The 17,289-nt window shown below is 42.0% G+C and overlaps 1 protein-coding gene across 1 annotated transcript in view; it reads left to right on the top strand.

The window, feature by feature from the left end:
- Window positions 1–5,011: 5,011 nt before the first annotated feature.
- The window catches only part of TMEM123 (transmembrane protein 123), a 75,322-nt gene continuing 63,044 nt past the window's right edge, over window positions 5,012–17,289 (top strand). Inside the window, exons 1-4 of the mRNA XM_047754348.1 lie at window positions 5,012–5,024; window positions 5,163–5,425; window positions 5,479–5,848; window positions 10,511–10,567. Coding sequence (XP_047610304.1) covers window positions 5,012–5,024; window positions 5,163–5,425; window positions 5,479–5,848; window positions 10,511–10,567 — 703 coding nt within the window. The remainder of the gene's footprint in view (window positions 5,025–5,162; window positions 5,426–5,478; window positions 5,849–10,510; window positions 10,568–17,289) is intronic.

The raw sequence follows: 17,289 nt of genomic DNA, 5'->3' as shown, positions 1-17,289 counted from the left end.
CCTCTCTTCCCTCAGTCTAGTAACACCCAAAGTGCACTCTTCCTGGGTGAGAGCAGATTTGGGTGACACCCGATACTCTTTAAAAAAACAAAAAATTATTTCTTTAAATTTCACTGTGGTATAGTTGACTTACAATGTTGTGTTTGTTTCAGGAGCAGAGCAAGGTGAATTAGTTACACATATACATATATTCATTTCTTTTCTGATGCTTTTACCATATAGGTCACTACAGAGTCACCCAGTACTTCTTGACACATGTCAAGCAGGTACCAACAGATGATCGCTGAAAATTTTTGTTCTCCCGTTGCTCCCTCTGCATGCATTATTTTTATTTGTTTTGTTTTGTTTGTTTGTTTGTTTGTTTTTGGCCATGCCCATGGCATTCAGAAGTACCCAGGCCAGGGATAAAAAGGATCAAACATGCACCACAGCACCAACCTGAGCCGCACAGTGACAACATTGGAGCCTTAACCCACTGAGTCATCAGGGAACTCCTCTGCGTGCCTTTTTTTTTTTGGTCACGTCTGTGGCATGCAGAAGTTCCCAGGCATGGAACCACAGGATTGACCCAAGCCACTGGAGTAACACCACCAAAAACTTAACCTCTGAGCCACATGGGAACACATCTTTATTTTGTTTAACAGCCACACTTGTAGCTTATGGAAGTTCCTGGGCTGGGGGCTGAATCAGAGCTGCATCTGCCGGCCTACACCACAGCCACAGCCACACCGGATCTGGGCCACATCTGTGACCTACATAGCAGCTTGCAGCAACGCTGGATCCTTAACCCACTGAGCAAGGCCAGGGATTGAACCTGAATGCTCATGGACACCAGTCGGGTTCTTAACCCGCTGAGCCACATTGGGAACTCCCTCTGCATGCGTTCTTGATGGAGGCTGCTGTAAGAGATTCACAAGCGCCAGAAGGACAGTGGGAGCAAGTTCAGGAAGTGTGAATGAATATTCCAGGATAAGGGACGTGGAGCTACCACTCATCCAGTTCTCAAGCCACAAATCCAGGATTCTGCCCTAATTTCTCTTTCTCTCAAACACCACATCCAATTGACTCCAGTCAATCCACATCCCAAATCCACTCACTTCTTCCATTTTTACTACTTCTACCCTAGTTCAAGCCATCATGCAATAACCTCCTAAATGAACTTCCTCTTTCTACTTTTTCCTCTCTATGGCAGCTGGTGTAGTCTTTTATAAAAACATAAATCACGTCACTGTCAACTCTTGAATGGCTTTTCATCATATTTAAATTTTCCATCAGGTTCTTACAGAAAGTGGGGGAAAAAAATGGATGTGTATGGGTGGCTGGGTCACTTTACCGTACAAAGGAAACAGAAGGAACACTAAATCAACTATACTTTAATAAAAAAAAAATTAAATAAATTAATACCCAACTCCTCACCTGAAAAGCCCCAAACCTCATCTTATACTTCTCTGCTTCAGCCACACTTGCTTTCTTTCTGTTCCCCAACACACCAAACTTAGTTAAAATGTACTTCCCCCTGGTTTTCACAGGGCTCCCTTTAAGGACTCAGTTATCTTCTTAGGACTTCCATGACTATTTGTTCTAAAGTAACCACCCAGTTTTTCTCCATCACATTGCTGTATTTTGTTAGCGTGACACCCTTCTAGTTGTTGCTTATGTGTATGTGTGTGTTTTCAATTACTCCAACTTTTGCTGAATGAACAGTAAGCCCTATTCTTGCATTTCCTAGATAGGGTGATAGGAAACAGAGCAGGGATCAAGACTCTAAGAACTTTATTTCAGTTTTTCTTTAATTTCCTCACAATAGCTCTTTTACCTATTGTCAATTTCTCTAATCGTGATTAGCTCTTACTATAGAATGGCCTGGGGACTTGTAACTAATTCCATTTGAAGGCTGGAAGAAATAAAAACACTGAAGAATGGAGCAGTTGGCAGAGACTTTTTTTTTTTTTTTTTTAATGGCCACACCTGCAGGATATGGAAGTTCCCAGGTCAGACAATGAATCCAAGCTGCAGCTGCAAACGTCACTGCAGCTGCTGCAACACCAGATTCTTTAACCCACTGCACCTGGCTAGGGATGGAACCCATACCTCTGCAGCAACCTGAGCCTCTGCAGTCAGATTCCTAACCCATGGCGCTATCGCACCACAGCAGGAACTTCTGGCAGTGACTTAAAACAGGAAAGGAAAGCAAGCTGAATCTCTAGAGAAGAAACAAAGCAGCAGCTGATAAATAAGCCAGGACCAACAACGGAAAGGCCCATGGGACTTCCCAGTGCCCACCACCTGAACTCTGAACTCAGATTTCACCTTCCTATTGCCCTCATGGCACAACATAATCTTGCCCAGATCCATAATGAAAACTCACCTCTCTCCCAACCAAATCCTTCAGATTCAGACACAGCTCTCCAATCCCTTTTGAGAGTCATTCCTGAAAAACTTCAGTCCACTCAGAACTTTCATCTATGACCTCCTTGTTTCAAGAGGAAAAACCAATTGTTCTTTTTTTGTTTGTTTATTTATTTATTTTTGTCTTTTTGCCTTTTCTTGGGCAGCTCCCGCGGCATATGGAGGTTTCCAGGCTAGGGGTTGAATCAGAGCTGTAGCCGCCGGCCTACACCAGAGCCACAGCAACGCAGGATCCGAGCCATATCTGCAACCTACACCACAGCTCACGGCAACACCAGATCCTTAACCCACTGAGCAAGGCCAGGGATCGAACCCGCAACCTCATGGTTCCTAGTCGGATTCGTTAACCACTGAGCCACAATGGGAACTCCCTTTTTATTTTTTACTGTTACTTGTTTTTTTTGCTTGTTGTATTTTTACTTTTGATTGTCTTAATTCTAAAATCCTGTACAACACTGAACTCAACATGCACAGTAAGGGTTCTGGGGTTTTGTTTTTTAACTAAACAGATTTAACTCTGGCTGCAGGTTGTACTCTGAGGTGGGGGGGGGATCAGGAAAGAAAAACTGAAAGGAGAGGGAAGAAGAAGGTGTGGGGAAAAATAGGGGCTTTAATTTACAGGGAAAGGAAGCAGGGGTACAGAAGAGAGAAAAGACCCAATAAATCAACTTTCATTGTGAAGACTTAATCACAGCTTATAAAGTGTTGTCAATCTGCTAAAACGAAAGTTGACAAGAAACTGGCAGAAACAAGTAAATGGCCACAGGCCAACTTATACTCTTGTGCTAAATCTTTCCACTGCCTTGCCTTATTTGCAGCTACCTCACAGTTTCAGAGGCAGGCAGATTCGGATTTGTTCCTCATGCAAATACAGATTTATCAGCAGACTGATTTATATGTAGCCAGAAGGTAATCATCTGTGGACATCAAACCAGATGAGCCTTCCTCTATCACCTCTTCCTTTTTACACATAAAAATAAGTTTTTTGGATTTGACTGATTGGATGGGTGAATGAATCAATGCTTCCAATCTCTGGTGTACCCTTAGGTGATCAAGTTCAAAAATACAGACATATGGGAAATATAGGATGTATCTAAAAAGAACACAATTGAGGTTGAAGAGTACCAGAGTTTTGCTGCTCTGTTTATCTCCACCTAATATTCATTCCGCAAATATAAACTGAATGCCTTCTATAGGACAGGAAGCGTGTTATACCCTCAGGTATGAATATAAAGACACAGACCATGGCTCCAATGTGTGCTTTTCCATTATCACATCAGAGCCTCTATCCCATTCTGTCTCAGTCACAAGCTGTAATTGTCAATGTATGTCTTGCCCCTGCTGTGCTATCTACCACAGAATAAGCACTCAGTAAATAGCTGGTAAAGCATCTAAAGAAGGTTATAGCCTAGTAGGGGAAAAAAAAAAAACATAACTAATTGTCTAAAGTTAGGATTCTTGGTTGTGAAAAGCTGACTACTGCTGATATAACAGAAAAGGAGTATACTGAAGTTACTGGGTAGCTTTCAGAATTATTGGAGGGCGAAAAGAATCATGATGGAGGCTAGGCATCCAGGAATAATGCACAAAACCACTGTAGAACTAGTCCAGTGAGGAAACTGTCTCCATTGCAGTTCCCCAGCAACGCCACTGCTGCATCAGAAACTCAATCTTGCAACCAAGGAGAAACTGCTTTTCCTGCCAGTGCTGCCAACCAAGTCAGCCACCTCTGCTGCTACTCCTATCAAATACCAAAGAACTAGAGAGCACCCTCGTTCATGGGTAGTTGAACCAAGGCTGGAAAAACAAGTTGAGTATGGATTGTAAAATGCTTGGGCAATGGGGTAAGCGGTCACCAGAACAATTTATTCCTAATCAGATCCCCCAATTCAATGGTGTAACCAAAAGCTAAATGTGCAGTGCTCACTTTTTGCCCATGGTGGATGCCAGTGAGTATTTGCAACTTTGGTTGAATCAACAGATGGATGTCTTGCATATTTAGGAGAAATTGCCCCAGTTAATCTCTATGATTAGTCATGTCTACATTGATAGATTTACCTGAGATCAGAAAATATTCTCTCACAACATATTTTTGGGACTTTAGCTGAGATATCGTGACCTTTATGTCATGAAATCTGAGTAAGGTACCATAGATCTGCAACATTTAGAATGTTGGGGTGGGGGAGGTGGGTTCAAGGATTTTAAGCGCCCTGGATTCTTTTCAACTGAGGGTTTCCTACCCAAATCAGGATTCAATCTATACCGTTTTCTTGCATCAGCAATGGGTTGCTACAGGTCACTTCAGAGTTCTTAGTAGACATAAAATGTAGGCTTTAGGTGCACTGCAAGTCAAGACAGGTGCACAGAATTGGTTCCAAGGCTGAAGAGGGCCTTAGCCAAAAACTATTCAAAACTGGTTATTCCATCCTAACAGGGATGTGCAACCTTGGCCTTGTTGACTATACTTGACTCGGAATAGCTTCCAACTCTTCTATGTTCCCCACTCCCCCACTCCGTGTCCACTCCAGTACTTTCTATCCTCATCCAGAGAAACAGGGAGCCTGAGAAGGGAGGATGAGGTACAATTTGGGGTATAGAGATCATGCGTGCTTCACGTATGAGCTTGGTGAATTTGTTGAACACCCGTTCCCACACCCTGTCACCCCATCTTAGGCTGGGTCACTCCGGGGGGAAAAAAACCCCAAAACTCTGACGGCCCAGGACCCCCTCAAAGGGAATCCCATTCACTCCAGTTTCTTTCCTGGACCTCCCTTTCGGCCGCCCTCGTTTGCACTTGCGAATTCAACCTCTTAACTCTGAGCCGCACTCCCCGCCCCCCAGCCCCCGCCACCCGGTGCCCCACCTGAAATCTACTCTTCAAAGACTTCCTTCCGGGCCCAGCGAAGCCCGGCGTGCTCGGTATCCGGAGAGGCAGCAGTGCGCGCTTTTATCCAAGAAAACAAAACTGCCATTTCCGAAAAGAAAAGAAACTGCTCGAGCGTTCTGGGGCTCGCAGGCGCGCATCATCAGAAGGGGCAGCTGAGAGAAAAGCCCGGGTGCTCCAAATAGCAGACACCGCCCCCGAGCTCCGGCCCCGCCCCTCCGTCCCGCCCCGCCCCGCCCCGTCCCGTCCCGCAGCTGTGGCCGGCACGCGACGCCCCCTCTAGGCCCGGCTCCCGCGCCCTATTTGGTCTCTGCGGGTTAGGCAGCAGGAGGGGAGGCGTGCGCGGCGGAAGGGGACGCGGAGCGGACTCGGGTGCGCGAAGGCTCCTCTCTCACTCGCGCAGCCGCTACCTCGGTTGGGAGCCCACGAGGCCTCCGCGTCTTGCCCTCGGAACAATGGGACTCGGCTCGCGAGGTTTCTTGGCGGTGCTGGCCCTAGGGGCCGTGCTGGCGATAGCGCTGCTGAAGATTGTCGCCGACAGCACAGACTTGGAGGGTAAGTAGTGGCTGCCAGGGTCGCCAGCCCAGGTCCCGGGAGGAGGCACGCTGCCCATGGGGAGTTTCCAAGTTGGAACCTGGTTGTGCAGAAAGTTCTTGCAAGTCTTAGGCCGAATGCACGGGACCGACCTGGAGGTGCACTGATGAGGCTGGGGGAAACTGAGTCTCGGGCCGGTCTCCCACCTGCCCCAGGGCCGCCCCTTCTCTGCAAGCCGCGGTCGCAGGCCTGGAGGAGTGAGGATAACCTGTTGAGTTCCCGACGGACGGGCCTTCAGCGAAGGGTTCAAGTTAGTTGTTATAGTCTTTCCCTGAAGTTAATGTTTCCTAAGAGGTTAGAGTTTATCTAAAGCTTCCTTTGGTAAACGATTTGGTGGATTGAAAAATATGTCTGCTGATTCCCTAGCAAACATGTCTACCAGTTTATTGCGGAACCTTTCAGCCGTTTTCTGGCGTTTCATCATCTATCTGTGTAGTATCAAACATGATTCATAGTCTTAAGGACCCCAGACGCTTAAATTTAAGACTTTGGGGCTAATGTAGCTGGTTGGGAGCCTTTGGGAAGTGCGCCCTGCTCTCCAGGGCGCAGGTGATGCTTATGCCCACATAGATGGGCGCTACCAGCCCTTCCTGTACCGTAAACACCGGCCGTGTCGCCTATCAGCTGTGAAGCGTTAAGATCACGATTGTTAGGAGTCCACACCGTTATGAGTAAAGACATAACAAAAACGATTTTGACATTTCCCTTCTGGGGCGAGGGGAGGTGACCCTTTAAGCCCTTTGCCCTTTGGGGACTTTAAAAAATCCTTTTTATAAAGCTAAGAAAGCCGGAATTTGCAGTGTAAATTGTTTTTTCTTTGTCAACTATTTTAGAAATCAGGTCGCTGGGTAACGGTCAGTAAACTAGAATAAGTTACTTTAAGTGACCCAAGTTTTCCTGGTTTTAAAATCTACTCGCTGTATATTTAGCTTTATATTCGCTTTATCCAGCGAGAGATGAAGACAGCAGTTTGCAAACCAGACAGTTCAGGCACAGCACCTGCTTTTGCTAGAATAATCTGGATGAATAACAATTTTTGTTCTGCTGGTTTTTTTTCTTTTTGTTTTCTGGAATTGCACATGTGACAAATGCTTCGTAGATTTCATTTTGAGATTATTAAAGTGGTCAGTAAAATCATGTCTATCATACTTTAAATATTGTGAAATGTTTTATTGTAAAGGTGAACTATCTGAAATTAAACAGTATATCTTGATGCTAACTTTATACCAGTATTTATGTGGGTAGGTCTCCATTTTTTTCTTTGTTGCTTTGTGAAAGTAAACATTTTTTGTGTGTTTCTCTAAAGAAACTGAGTGCCTTTGTTTTTCTTTTGCCCTCATAACACAGATTTTTTTTTTGCCCTATTTTATTTTTATTTAGTTATTTTTTGGCCACACCGACTGCACATGTAAAGTCCCAGGCCAGGGATAGAACCTGCCGCCACAGCAGGGACAGTGCTGGATTCTTAACCCAGTGCACCACAAGAGAACTTTCTTGCCCTGTTTTAATACTCACTCTTTGTTCTGTTTATATGTCTCACTAGAGTTAATGGTATAAGCTCTACTATATGAGAGCCTTGATTTCATGTACTAGTATAACCAAGGTGAGCTGGAATCCATTTCTCCAAACGGTAATGTCACCTTAAAACTAGCGTAAAAGAAGGTTCTTACAGAGGATATCTCAAAAGAGCAATAAATGCTGTCCCAACCTTTATATGCAGTGTGTAATCTGTATAAAGTGTCATTATGAAGTGTAGTGATTTTTATCATACTAGAACTTATATGGCTCATTTTTACTAGACACTTTGCCTTTGCTCCTCGTACTGTGCTGATTGAGGTCCATACATCATCCCACTGGATGAGGAAATGAAGGCTTAGAAGTTAACCTAGCTTGTTCAGAGTAAAACAGCTAATACATATTTGATTTCAGAGACCAGAATCCAAACTCTCAACTAATTAACCATTTTGTCACTAAGCTACATTAGGTGATGTTGGCTCTTCAAGTAGATAATACTTATATCCACAATACTGCTGGAACATTGTGGGAAAACATAAAAACATTATTGAAATTCTTCTTTTAAAATATCCTTCACAGGAGTTCTGTGGTAACACAGTGGGTTAAGAATCTGACTCCAGCTGGTGTGGGTCACTGTGGAAGCTTGGGTTCAATCCCCACTCAGTGCAGTGGGTTAAAGGATCTGGCATTGCTTCAGCTGTGGCATAGGTCATAGTTGCAGCTGGGATTCAATCCCTGGCCCAGGAACTGCCATACGCCACAGGTGCAGCCATTAATACATACATATCCTTGACAGTCTAGCTGCATTGTTTCACAATTCAGATGAAGGAGGGTGGGGATACTATGAACAAGTTAGCAAGCCAGCAAACAGGATAGATTGTGGTAGTGCAATGAAAGATATAAGGTAATGGGAAGAGGAGGTTATTAATCAGGACTGTTGGTGGCAAGTGACAGAAACCCACCTTAAATAACCTGAGGAGAAAGGGTTTTCCTTTTGACCCTTTAACTGAAAAGTCCAAGGACTAAGATAACTTCAGAAATGCTGCTTTCTAGAGTTCAAATAGCTTGCTAAGGGTTGGCTACTTCTGACTCTCTTGATTACATCTGTCAAATCTTAGGCAAGCCCTAGTTAAAGTGTTCTTAACCCGCAGGGGGAATCCACATAACTGGGACCTTCTAAAGTGATTCCCAGGCTTCAGAAACCACCATAATAGGTGGCCAGTTAGGAGATGAAGTTAATTTTTAGTGAGTCTTTGCCACTTCATGAACCTGAGTTTCTTTTCTTCCATTTAGTGCAGTATTCTATTTTAATACTTGGTCTTTTTGTCAAGTAAAGCATCCCCTCCTTGCACTTAGATGGTCCAGGACATAAAAATAGTGCCTGCCCATAGTAGGTGCTTCATAAGTATTTATTGAGAAAAGAAAAAAAAAAAAAGTCCTAGAGCTAGAGTTTAGAAAAGAGCTTAGAAGTGCTTCTGCCCTCGGGAGGTCCCGTCGTGGCGCAGCGGAAACAATCTGACTAGGAACCATGAGGTTTTGGGTTTGATCCCTGGCTTCATTCAGTCCAATTAGACCCCTAGCCTGGGAACCTCCATGTGCCGCAGATGTGGCCCCAGAAAGACCAAAAAAAAAAAAAAGGTTGCCAGAAATCATCCGTCATAAGAGTGACAGCAGCAGGGAGACAAGAACAGGAGGCTCTTGTAGTAGCCTAGACAAAGGATGATGGCACATGGTAATGGAAGTAGGTGGATAGTCTAGATCTTTTTAGGGGGTAGAACTGAAATCACTTGCTAATGGATTGGATGGTAGAGTGTGGAAGAAGGAAGAATCAAAAAATGACCTCTTCGTTTTAGGGATAAACAACAACCGGGAACACTGGGGCAGAAGTAGGTTTATTATAGAAAATCAACAGTTCTGTTTTGGCACTCGGATGTACAGTCTTTGGAATCAAACAGCCTGGTCCAAATCCAGATTCTGCCACTTAACTAGCTGGGTGGCCTCCTCTGGGCATCAGTTCCTGTCACTGCATTACAGTGTTCCTGTCACAGAATCATTGGGAGGGTTAGATGAGCTAAGGCAGGTCCTATGCCCCCGACAAGACCTGGCATGTAGGAAGCCCTTCATAATGCTGGCAGTTCTTTGATGCCTGCTTCTAAAGACATCTGTATAGTCTACTGACCTTGATCTTTTTCAAGCTTAGTCTTCACACCGTATCCTTTTGTGATGAATGGATTATGGCTCCAGCAAGAGGAAGAAATTTGGACATGCAGTAAAGCTAGCTCCTTCCAAGTTGTTATTGCTTATGGCCTTTGTATTTTGAAGGTTTTTTTTTGTTGGGGGAGGCCTATCTTTGTAAAAAGTACCCAATACACTTGCTCACCTCCCATGTAGTATATGTATTTAATCTTCTGTTTTACAAAGACTCAAGGTGAATAACCCACTCTGAAAAATTGCTTAACTAGGACATAGAATTCTTCCAAATTTTAAGGTATTGGTTAAAAATTAAAAGGGTTATACTGAGAAGGTTGCAGTTTTAAATGAAAATCCTAACCCACTTCAGCTTCTCTCCATTGTGTGAAATTAAGGGTGTTGGTGGTATAAGACCTAGAGGCACACATCAATAGTAAGGGCTCCTCCCAGGATGGTCCACTCTACTCAGAAGAGCACAGGTGTTAGTAACAGAAATTGCTCACCACGCGTTTCTTTGTGGCGCACCAGGTTAAGAATTCGGCATTGTCGCTGCAGCAGCTCAGGTCGCAGCTATGGCCTGGGTTTGTTCCTTGGCCTGGGAACTTTCACATGCCATGGATGAGGCAAAAAAAAAAAAGGAAAGAAATTCCTCACCAATCACTGTGTCCTCTTATGGGTGAATGAACTTTGGCAGAACTATTGTATCAGTGGCTGGCACATGGTACATACTTTGCAAGTACTTATATGTTCTCTGTCTTGCAAAATCCAGTAGTAATACAGTCCCAGATTTACTGACAGTTTCAAGGTGTGTTTCATAGCAACCACCACTACCCCAAGGCTGGAAAGAAACACATTACCAGTGTTCTTAGTTAAATATTAAGTGTCCTTTCTTAACAGGATATTTCTTTGTTTTTATAGAATCTGCAGACAAGAAGAATTCTATGTCTCTAAAAGGCTCCGGTGCTGACCCAACAGGTAAGTTTAAAAAGGTCAGGAAACGGATTTTTATCTGTCTAGCATACATAGAGTAATACCACCTAGTGAAGTACATGTCAGCTGGTACACTGACCTCTTAACCATGAGTTGTTCATTCATAATTCCCCAAAGCCTCCTGTCAAAGGCTGCCCTTAGTGGGCATCAATAAATGATAGTTTTTCTCAGTCTAGCAAAGATGTGAATAAATTCTAAATTATAATTTTTTCTTTATTATTTTTTAAGTTATTTCCATAAATTTTAACATATAAACTCTAAATTTAGAATTTAGTAAATTTATAAATTTTCTAAATTCTAAATTTAGAATTCATATATTTAGAATTTAAAATTTTTCTAAAGTATAAATTCTAAAACTAAAAGCATGCTGGAATTTAATACTGAGTTTTGAAGCACATATTTAGGTATGACGTTTTGCTCTCTGCCTATAGATTTGAACTCTGAATATGCAAGTCTGCCATTCTTGCTGGTGGAATAGGTCACTCTAAGCTGATCCACTGTGACAGCCTTAATTTGCCTTGGTGAACTCTAAGGACACTCTACTTATACCTCACCCATCAGTTAGATTTCAACCCACCATCTTGCTTCTGTAATAGAGGAGGCCCTTTTCTTGTGCTTTTAGTTTGGGACAAATGGCTTTGTCCCTTGATTTTCTGAGTTCATTAGCATGGAAAGATACAGAAACCAGACTGATCTTATAAATATAAATAGATGTTATAAATAGTAAACCATCAAGGCCTGTTTTTTGTAAGCAGTATTTATCTTCTCACGATCCTTATCCTTAAGAGTTGACAGAGGTAGAAACCAGAAAAAGGTGTACATATCCTATCACTGGACCCATTTTCTCTAGTTTTATTCAACAGATATTTATCCAATGTCTCTAAGGTGTGGACACATTGCAAAATGGACCAAGCTCTGACTTACTGGAGTTATTGTTGGGGGGGCATTGTTTTACTTCATTGTAGGAAAATACGCATAACATAAAATTCATAATGTTAGCCATTTTTAAGTATACAGCTCAATGGCATTAAATACATTCACATTGTTGTGCAGTGTTACAGAGTTTTTATTCTTGTGGGTGTCCTATGCTCCATGTAGTTCATTTTTCAGTTTGCCTCTGGGCTTGCTTTTCATTATCTCTGCCTACTGGTTTCTGGCGTACATACTTTTATTCTGGTTCTAGTAATTCTACAGTAAATTTTCAATGGGGAAAAAAAAGACTACATAGATTATCCTAAGTGTAATTGTGATTTGCAAATATTTTCTCCTGTTCAGTGGGTGGCTTTTTCATTTTGTTGATGGTTTCCTTTGCTGTGCAGAAGCTTTTTAGTTTGATGCAGTCCTACTTATGTTTGCTTTTGTTGCTTTTGATGTCAGATTCAAAAAAGTTGTTGCCAACACTATCAGGGAGTTTACCACCTATGTTTTGTTCTAGAAGTTTTATGGTTTGAGGTGTCATGTTCAAGTCTAATCCATTCATATCCGTGAATTAATTTTTCTGTATGGTGTGTCACCCTTAAAAATTAAATAGCCAGTTATTTTACCAGCAAAATGAGTTTATGTGGGAACAGCAGAGGGATTGTAATTCAGGACAAGCAAAATGTGGCAAATCATAGGCAGGTCTGGAGAACAAAGGAGAGGAGTGTGTGGGTTGTTTTGTTTTGGGGTTTTTTTTGTCTTAAGGGCCACACCCCTGGCATATGGAGGTTCCCAGGCTTGGGGTCCAGTCAGAGCTATAGCCACCAGCCTACACCACAGCAACAGCAATGCCAGATCCAAGCCGTGTCTGCAACTTACACCACAGCTTACAGCAATGCTGGATCCTTAACCCACTGAGCCAGGCCAGGAATCAAACCTGTGTCCTCATAGATGCTAGTCAGATTTGTTTACACTGAGCCATGATGGGAACTCCACGGAGTGTGTTTTTATAGAGGAAGGGAGGAAGTTGGAAGGGTCTGCTTCAAATAGAAGTTCACTGGAAGAGAGCAGGAGTGGATGGTTGACAGCAGCTGCTCATTGGTTAAATATGGTTGTTTCTTATGGGCTGGGCTGGGCTGGGCTGTTGCTGGGCAAAGAGAAAAGCTTTCTCTGCTAGGGTGTGTAGAATAAGCTTCTTCCTGCTGGGTCTGCAAGGGGCACTGAGAGGTAGTATATCAGAGCTCTCCCTTTGGAACATCTTAACCTCTTTTTTTTTTTTTTTTTGTCTTTTTGCTATTTCTTTGGCTGCTCCCGCGGCATATGGAGATTCCCAGGCTAGGGGTCGAATTGGAGCTGTAGCCACCGGCCTACACCACAGCTCACGGCAACGCCGGATCGTTAACCCACTGAGCAAGGGCAGGGACCAAACCCGCAACCCCATGGTTCCTAGTCGGATTCGTTAACCACTGCGCCACGACGGGAACTCCATTAACCTCGTTTTTGAATGAGGGTTCCTTTATTTATTTTCAGTAATAAAGATCTTTTGATCAGGATCTTTCCTCAAAAACTTAATTGATCAAGAGTCAGGTTTTGGTGCTTCTGTTCCTCTTTGCAGGGAAGGACCTTTCCTTGTCATAGTCCACGTCAGAGGAAGGTACACAAATTGAAAACTGTCGAAACCACATTTGAGGGAGAACTCTCAGATACCTCTCATCTAAAGTCTATAATCTTATCAAGGTCATAGCACTGGAGATCATCTCAAAGCATTCCATTATGTTACTCTCTTTGGTGTATCACCTCTGCAGAGATTTGACAACAGGTACAGAGTTGAAAAATAATTATGCAAAACAGTTAAAAGTGACACAAAAAAATCAAGTGGCTTGATGGTTCTTAACTATAATGCTAGACCTGAAGGTAACCAACTCAACAGATCAGAGCCATGGAGAGTCAGGTGAAATTCGTTGTAATCAGTACACCTGCACCCTAATCTTGTGCAGTTGAGTTTCTATCTTCCCAGAGGCATTAATCCATATGCAACAGATGGTGTTTGCTATTGCACAAATGCCTCCTTATTCAGGAAGTAGATAAACAAGGGCTATGTGATTGATTGTCCAAAACTGCTTGAAGCCAATGTGTCATATGATCATTGTAGGGGTGCTGCTATCTTGACAGTGGAGTTGGTTAGCTCTCCTAATGTAGGGAGAAATTTTTGATCTTGCATTCATTGGCACTTAACACCCGTTCATGAGAGAAGGGCTTTCCCTGTGGAGGCAAACCTAGAGTCACGTGTGCTTCCTGGAAGTTCCTGTCTAAGGCAGCCATGGAAGTTTAACAGGGAAGACCCAATGGGAGTCTTCTGGTTTGTTATACATGTTGACATTTAAATGTCCTAATAAGCATTGACCTGCAATTCACTAGCTGTTTAAACATTCATATCCCCAGGAGAAATGTCACTCACTACAAAGTCAAAATCAGGTGGAGCACAGAGAACTTCAGCTCAGGTCTAGCTATTGACAGCTTCATTAGCTAGAATTTCCTGATTGACTTTTTCAAGCCAAGAGTCAGAAGAATTGGGATGATATTCTTTATAAGGTACCATCCCAGCCTAAGAGGTCTTTTCTAAAAGCCTTGCAAAGAGGAGCTGGCCTACTTGTGTTTCCATTGGGTATAGGTCAACATGGTTTTTTAATAAAAGGTTTGGGGGGGGTGGTGGTAAAGGTCATACAACTGTTGGAGTTGTTTCGTTGAACTAGTATTGTCATGGCTAAAGAAAGGTTGAAACAAGGCATGGGGACACCTGGCTATTAATAGCCTAACTCAGTAGGTAACACCTGTAGGCTTGTGAATATAATTGACAATGATATTTGGGACTAAGGAGAAGTTGGTTACAGGTAAAAGCGAGGGATCTCCAACATCATGAACAGAAGGGAGTTGCTAGTGGCAGATCCAGCAGTCAGAGAGGTTTCCCCTTTTGCAGTAGATTGGGGAAGGCAGACAAGAGCATTGTCTTTCCAAGAAAGGGAGAAAAAGCTACGCAGACCTGATGCAGTCATCTTGGAAAAGCTGTCTCCTTCAGGTGTTGTCTGCTTCAGTTCTTGGAAATCTTTATTTTCAGGTCACCAGTTAGGACACAGGTCCAGACAGGCTTTGATGCTTCCTTTAGATATGATATGTTATTCCAAGAGCCTAGAGTTTTTCTGTTTTTGGTTTTTAGTTTGGTGGTACAAGGGTTTGTTAACAGTACTTAATAGGGGCCTTTCCCGCGGGGTTGAAAGGGGTCTTTCTAGAGATGTTTTTCCAGTAGATGAAATCCCCAGGCTGCGGAGTGTGGTGTTTGAGGTCTTCATCTCCCAGGAGTGCACTATGAAAAGATCACCCTACTAAAGCATGCTTATTTCTGTGACACACATTTTAAGATACTGACTAGAATCCTGACTCATAACCTCATACGAGGACATATCAGAATTTTAAGAATTTGATACAATTTGTAAGATTTGTTATCAATAACATTCACCCTTGTAATATAACCTGAGAAGGTTTATCATCACTTATATGACAATGCTTCCTGTGTAATTTAACTTACCAAATAAGCCTCATTAGTTTAATAAAGAGAGAGAACAAATCTTTTGGAATGTTTTAGGAACATCTGGAAATGCCCAGGGTTACTTTTGGGTCAAAAAGACTTTTATTTAGGGAGTTCCCGCTGTGGTACAGTGGGTTAATGATCCAGCTTGTCTTTGTAGAGGTGCTGTTTCAAGGATCCAGTGTTGCTGCAGCTGTGGCTCAGATTCCATCTCTGGCCTGGGAACTGCTGTGGAGGCAGCTGAAAAAGAAAAGAGAGACTTTGTTTATTTTTATTTTTTATTAAAATTTTTTTTCTTAAAGTGTAATTGATTTACAATGTTCTGTCAGTTTCTACAATAAAGTGAGTCAGTCATACATATGCGTGTGTGTGTGTGTGTGTGTATGCACGCACACACACACATTCTTTTTCTCGTATTATTTTCCATCATGTTCTATCACAAGTGATTAGATGTAGTTTCCTGTGCTATACAGCAGGACTTCATTGCTTATCCATTCTATATGTAATAGTTTGCATATGCTAATCCCAAACTTCCAGTCCATCCCACTCCTTCCCCTCCCCTTGGCAACCACAAATCTGTTCTCTATGTCTGTGAGTCTGTTTCTGTTCTGTAGTAGATAAGTTCATTTGTGCCACATTTTTGATTCCACATATAAGTGATATCATATGGTATTTGTCTTTCTCTTTCTGGCTTCACTTAGTATGAGACTCTCTAGTTGCATCTAAGTTGTTGCAAATGGCATTATTTCGTTCTTTTTTTATGGCTGAGTAGTATTCCATTGTACATATGTACCACATCTTAATCCATTCATCTGTTGCACTCTTCATAATAGCCAAGACATAGAAACAATCTAAATACTTTTTTTAGAATTTGATTTTTTGAAAGTTTGTCGAAAATATCAAAAGGTTTTAGACACTTGACTAAGATCACAGATTATTGTAAAACAATGCTTAATTATCTAAGTTACATAGCTCTGGAGTTCCTTCGTGGCTCAGTGGTTAACAAATCCGAGTAGGAACAAGGAGGTTTTAGGTTTGATCCCTGTCCTCACTCAGTGGGTTAAGGACCTAGCATTGCCGTGAGCTGTGGTGTAGGTCACAGACGTGGCTTGGATCCAGCATTGCTGTGGCTCTGGCGTAGGCCAGCAGCTACAGCTCCGATTAGACCTCTAGCCTGAGAACCTCTACATGCCACAAGTGCGGCCCTAGAAAAGACAAAAAAAAAAAAAAGAAAGTTACATAGTTCTGAGCAAAACTCAGCTCTTTTAATATTGAGAAGACTATTTTCCTAAGTAATCAAAGACCTGCTTAAGACAACATGAAGCACAGAAAATAATTTTGATAAAACACAAAATCTTTGCTTTCTAGGCAGATTACTTAAAAGATAAGAAAATACCTTTCACAGGTTCTTATCAGGAGCAGACCAACAGTCCAAGCAAACTGTGTTCTTTTAGTAGATCAAAGAAAACTAAGTTCTAGAAGTTCCGTGGTAGCTCAGTGGGTTAAGGATCTCTTTCCCTTTCTGAAATAATGAGCTTCACTTTAGGACAAATCACTTTTTTTCCTCTCGACGAAAACACATCTCTCATACCCTCTTTTACCAAAAACACACATCCTACTTTTCTTACGTATTGATGTGTTTCCCTTATTATTTCCAGTAGCTGTAATTATGTTAGAGAATTAGTTAGAATTCCTAACCCTTAGTAACCTTAATTTCTAGTGAAAATAAGAAAAAAGTCATGAACTTTTACACCAGTATTTTTTAGGTTGGTCAGTTTATAAATGGCATTTTGTAATATCTGGAAACATATGCTTCTTCAGAGTACAGTTTTTCAGCACAGCACAAAACATGTTTACCAGGAGAACCAAGTAACTTTAGTAACTCTGTGAAAGAAAGCTAAAAGTAGATAAACCTGTGTTCAGTATTTAGTGTTTCAGTGTTTCATCTTACTTGGAAATGATTCAGATATTCAGTGAATTTAATTGATTATTTAACTAGACTTAGCAAAACTTTAAGATTCCAGGTTACCAAAAGATTGGGATACTTACTCAAAAATTTTTTATTCTATGTCCATTTTTAATGTACTTGTTTTTAATTATATAGAGATTAACTATGAAATTTTAATCATAGCAAGTTTTTTGTTTTGTTGCTGAATGATCATGCAGTATTTTGAGAACAGCTTCAGTCAGTTGAGATGATTTCAAA

This window comes from Phacochoerus africanus, chromosome 11, assembly GCF_016906955.1.
Source record: "Phacochoerus africanus isolate WHEZ1 chromosome 11, ROS_Pafr_v1, whole genome shotgun sequence".
Lineage (NCBI taxonomy): Eukaryota > Metazoa > Chordata > Mammalia > Artiodactyla > Suidae > Phacochoerus > Phacochoerus africanus.
Note: the sequence above shows the minus strand (reverse complement) of the source record. Positions and strands in the feature narration are given on the sequence as shown.